The 5,621-nt window shown below is 43.4% G+C and overlaps 1 protein-coding gene across 1 annotated transcript; it reads right to left on the reverse strand.

The window, feature by feature from the left end:
* Window positions 1–546: 546 nt before the first annotated feature.
* Window positions 547–5,234, reverse strand: LOC134483281 (disks large homolog 5-like). Its single transcript, XM_063278576.1, has 6 exons — window positions 5,065–5,234; window positions 3,886–4,045; window positions 2,571–2,714; window positions 1,771–1,937; window positions 943–1,048; window positions 547–819 (listed from the first exon to the last, which is right to left on the reverse strand). The coding sequence occupies exons 1-5, from the start codon at window positions 5,189–5,191 to the stop codon at window positions 984–986; spliced, it is 663 nt and encodes a 220-aa protein (XP_063134646.1). The 5' UTR covers window positions 5,192–5,234; the 3' UTR covers window positions 547–819; window positions 943–983.
* Window positions 5,235–5,621: the final 387 nt, after the last annotated feature.

A 5,621-nucleotide genomic window follows, 5' to 3' on the forward strand; every position in this document is an offset into this window, starting at 1 on the left:
CATCATTGACAACAGGTGAAAGATCTGCTCTAATATGGACACTAAGTGATGCTGGAGGATGATCCTGACCCACAATGAGCAGTGGGGAACCTGAGCCCTGTAGGGATGCCTGGCAACCTAACACATTGAGCAGGCACGGCTCAGTAAGTTCCCTGTGAACACACATCTCCTGAGATCTCTCTATTTAATTGGAGGTGATCCTGTCCACCTAATACAGCACCTCATGTGGAATAACAAAAGCCACCTGCAGGAGCTGTGGTGATGACTCACAGGGTAGAGCATCTGCTGCTCTCTCAGAAGAACCACATGGACCCTAACAATTGGGTAAAGCATGTCAGTGATTACATCATAAAGTGTGTGCCGAGAAAAAGCCACATTCTCCTCAAAAAAGACACTGTGACACTGGGTACCCCTTGGTGACTTTGAATTCACTAATTAGCCCAGGCTCCATGGAACAGGCAGAGATCCATCTCTAGCTGTCAGTTCTAAGTCCACAGGAGGGGACAGAACCCTTAAGTAAGAATGATGGTCTTAAGAGTCAAGAGATAGAATTCAATTTTTATTGATAACAAATACATTTTGACAACAAAACAGGATTAAAATGAATAAAAATATTTAAAAATATTTCAAAGTGAAAAATAGTAACAAGAACATATAAATATGAAACAACAAAAAGAAAACTTCAATGAAAATCAAAACAAAAATATTTCTAAAGAGCATATTCTTAACGAACATTTAGAAGCATAGACGTATTGCTGTTTCTCCTCTAGCACACATAATGAAAGGCAGTCCCCCAAGTTGTCTCTCAAGTGCTGTTTTCTGAAAAAGAAAGTGAGTAAGACCTCAATCAGTCAGGCTGTCTTAGTGTTATATAAATTGAGGGTCTCTAAGAAATGACAAATTAACTCTGAGGAAGAATACTCATCCAAAAAATGTTGTTACCATTCAGGATGTTTGTCATCAGGGACTCCTGAGAAAGCAACTCATTCTTCAGGAAGCTCTCTTACTGGTGTGTGTCCAATTCCAGTTCTCTTGCACTTTCTGAGACCTGGGAGAGGAAGGCAGTTTTTCAGACACTGATTTGGTGGGGAAATGCAAGCCAGCTCTCAGAATGCTGCCTTCTACCACCTCAGTTCTATTGGACAGTCGACATGGACCTTTTAACTGATATCATTGTTGCTAACTCTGCAGGCAGGGCAAAATCTCCAGCAAGCCTCACAGTAATGTGGGCTGCCAATCTGGGACCCAGACTTAAACCAGTGCAAACCAAGAACAGGGCAATGGGAAGAGACCTCATTGGGTTGCAGGAAGAAAGGAGATGTCCATATGTCACCAAGGTTAAAGCCAATGACAAGTACTAATTTGACATTTGCACTTGGTTCTTATCCCAGAAAGGTGCTTCCTACACAAGAAGTCACATGACCACAGAGTGTCATTTGTCAAAGGACCATGAAGTTGTTCAAAACTCTGCATAGGATCCCATCTATCACATGGATATGCAATAATGAGGTATGTTATTCATCTGTCACCATTTCTATACTGCAGATTCAAAAAGAGCAGCAAAATATACTTGCAAAATAATTCAGTTTCTGAAAAGTGGTTAACTTCCCAGAATACTTGTGCATAGGCAGAGCAATGAACAATTCCATTGCATGAGGGGGTTGGCTGGTTGGGAGTGTAAATTAGAAAGGTGGTAGGAGAAAGCAAAGTTGTATCAAATTGGCAAATTTTATCAGATATAGTTAAGCTAACTCAGCTGCTCGTCCCTACCTGATGATGCTGGATCTGGACGTTGCTGGTCTTTATCTTTCTTGTTGAAGTCAACCAAATATTTCTGGCTCAGTGCACAATCAAGATGTCCCTCCTTGCTCCCCTGCTTCTGTGGGACCAACTTCTTCCTACATGTGTTCTCCATCAGGAGCTGGCTGAGCAGGTTTCTGGAAATACAGTCTGCATAGTAAGATCATGCTGTCCCTTTCTCCCATTCCTACTCCCAAGTCCCACTAAACATACCAGGTTCCAGGTACCCCTGAAGAGTTAATAAAATACATCTCGATACATATAAGGCTGCTGCACAAACCACAAAGAGTTAATTCCAGGAAGAATAAATTGTTTGTTTGGGCCGAGCACCAATTAGTGTCCGCATCTCTCAAAAAGAACATGGATCTACAACTATCCATGAAAGCCCAATGCATGGGGGCAACATCAATTAGTAGTTGGCAAACACCCTCAAAGCAGGTCAGTAGAACCAAGAGAAGGTCATGCTAACCATGTGGTCCACGCACTAAGTTTTGTAAAACCTGGTATGACACCATAGGTCCAGGTCAGCCTAATAACCTTCTGCTGACTTCAATCACTACTGTTCTATCTGGAGCCTTCTGAAGATGCCTAGACAATCCTGGGATGAGTAACAGTCTTTTATGGAACTGAAAACTGAGTCCTAATGACCCTGGCACACTGATGTGTAAACAGCACAAGAGATAGAATCATAGCTGAAGACCTTCCAATCCATAACAAAGAAATCAGAAATGGCCATTCCACAGGTGATAGCCTTTCTGACCAGGACTTACCTAGAGAAGGTAATCTCCTTCTTCAGCTTATGGCTGTTCTCATGGATCTCAGTGTTCTCCATCTCTAAGTTGTGCAGAATTGACATGACCACCTCCTCCATTCTCTCCAGGTCTTCGTAATACGGATTTGGCCTGAAGTGTGGCCTGGCCCCAAATGATAGAATACTATGAACATCAGCATTTAGGAATATATGAACTTGGGGTGGGTCCTGTACTACACCAGTCCTGGAAGAACACCTTCTGAATTCTACATATTGGGATCTTCTTCAGCTTCAGAAACGTGTTTTTCTGCGTCCAGGACACCAGAAGCTTGGCATCCAGAGGGAGGGTTCCCTGGCTCCCTTTGTTCAATCAAGAGGAAATCTGCAGTCAAGCCAGTTAAGCTATCAAGGGCCTAGGCCACACCTCTCCATGCTCCCCCACCCCAACACAGCCAGAAACCTGTGATTTCTTTTCTCCTGTTTTGATAACAGACTGTATATCAACACAAAATTATAATCTGCACAAAGAATAAAAATAAACAGACAAACGTGTCCACATAGGCAAAGAACTGTGTTGTTGACAGTGGGGCTCCCAGAACAAAGCATTCACATGACCATGAAAGTGTTACAGGTAAATACTCAGGCCAAGATGTAGACCCCTAGATTCCAAGTGTGGAGGGAAATATAAACATACAAAAGTTGTCCATATGCATTTGGATGTATGCACACACAGACTCACAGACTGAGACATATCCACAAAAAAGAGCAATGTAAACAGAGTAAGAGAAAGAGAAAGAGAAATATGGAAACAGAGAGCACTGTGAGAACCAGGAGAAATGCATGCACCATTGCTGTCTCAGAGGGCAAGACACACAGACAATAACAAACAGGCCTGAGCCTGAGACCTTCTACTCAAGCATTGAGATGAACAGTTTGGGACCAGGACCCTCAGGCTGCTGCCTGGATCTTCCAGCACTCAGTGCCCTGCCTAGCAGTACAGAGACTGACCATAAACTCACTGCAATTACAATCTTGCAAAGACACCAGCTGTCAAGGGCTTTGCAAATGCACACTGGGCACTCACTCTCCCTGACTTTATTCCTGAATTCTTCATTCAGACCACAAGTTCTGCTTTTCAATAAATGGAAGCAGATGAGTCCATTTTCCATCTCGCTCCTCAGGGTCAGATTCTGAATCTCCTCTATATGGGAGGTGAGGTTTAGCACAGGGTGGTTAGGGGGCACAGCTTTCTAGAACCCAAAACCTTAATAGGATAATATGAAGGTGACCTTGCAGACCCAGGAATGTAACAAAGCACTTGGAGGGATCCATACCTGTTGTTCTTGGATCTCTCTGTCAGAAACCTCAGGCGATATCTCAGGTCATTTCTCTCCTCGGTAATGAGCTGCAGCTCTTTAATCAGCCTCTCCTTTTCCTTCTTGGCCTGCTTCTCGCTTAGGGCAGTTTCAGGGGAAGATGTTTCTCTCCCAGCGTCTGTAGGTAGAAGAACACAAGTGAACCTGCATGGGGAGAATGCATAGAGTGTACATAGACCACAGTTAGGCCTAAACAGGAGAACAAGCCTGGAACCCAGTGTCACTGCTAGGCGATTGGTCTATGCTTAAGATCCTCCTCAGTGGATCTCAGTTCTCCCACTACTCTATAGAGACCAAGAGATGTAAGCAGCCAGGTGTTCCCTATGCCGGATATCACGTGCTTACATGGACGACGGAGATGGCTTCTCCAGGATTATTATCAGCTGAACAGGGTACAGCTTGGTTTCCTCACCCCTGTGGTTTCAGAACTCAGATGATAAATTCACCATCTACAACATTTGAATGATTGGAGACACTCAGATGTCCTACCCTGGTACTCTAGGCCAACAACTTTAGATTTAAAATGCATTTCCAAGGAGGACATGGTCAACAGACTTATCTGTTCCCCTATTTGAAACACCAAAACCCCAGAAGTGCCAATAGGTTACAGGCTGCATCTTGGTCTACACGTTCCAAATAGCTTTTGTATTGTAGAAAAATGTTTGTAACACACAACCTCTAATATATAAAGCTAACGATGACCCTTCCAGTTAGAAGAAATCAGAGAAGGTCTAAGAACATAAGGTTATTGCCTGGAGCACAATTCTCCCCCTGTTCCTACTGTCAGATATCCACTGTATTTAAAGAAGCAATGATAGTGAAGTACATTGCTGCCCTGTCTAAACTCAGAAAAGGTGGACCCTCCATGACTCCTGATGAGGTTATTATATCAATGTAACAGAACAAATGAACTGAAAAGTAAAGACCAGAAGTTCCCAGGATAATAGCATTGGCCTTACTATAGCCTCCCAGTGGGGATGGTGAATCTAAAGTTCTGAAATCCTTGACTTTAAGGAATTGTGATATTCATGGAAATTCAATTCCTTTTCAGATGCTCCAGTTGTTGTGGCTAGAAAGGTCAGCTTAAGCCTCCAGCCCCCCTGACAGGAAGCTCAAAATATACTGCCCAGTACTTACTGAACATTCCCCAGAAGTGCTGTCTTTGTCCATCATTACTTTGAGAGGAAAGGCTAGACTCCTTCACTCTAGTCTCTCCAGAATCGACGTTCCCCCTCCCAAAACGCTTGCGAAGACGGGAAAACATGTCTTAGCTTGTAACTGCCAGACTCAGACTGAGAGAAACTAGGGCACTGGTTGTCACTACAACACTGGTGACATCACAGAGGATGCCAGAACTCTCTAGGAGACAATAGAATGTCCAAGAAGGGACAGCAGATGTCATGGGGAGCAGACTTTGCCTCCCTGCTAATAATCTCACTGTACTGAGCATAAGCAGAGGTGCCCTTTCCAGGAGCCTTTCCTGGGGCAGAGCCACTGAGCATCTCCTGCTTTCAAAGACAATTTTTCCTCAAGGCTTGATTAGAAAAAAACCTTAGTAATTCCTATGCATCTAAATGAATGTTTCCTTTCAAATCTTGCCCAAAAAATGTCTCATCCTAACTCAAATTGTCCTCATTCACCAATGTAAGCCATTAAAACTTCCTGAGATTTCATACCAGCTTGAATATGCACTC

This window comes from Rattus norvegicus, chromosome 19 (genome assembly GCF_036323735.1).
Source record: "Rattus norvegicus strain BN/NHsdMcwi chromosome 19, GRCr8, whole genome shotgun sequence".
In the NCBI taxonomy this organism is placed as follows: domain Eukaryota; kingdom Metazoa; phylum Chordata; class Mammalia; order Rodentia; family Muridae; genus Rattus; species Rattus norvegicus.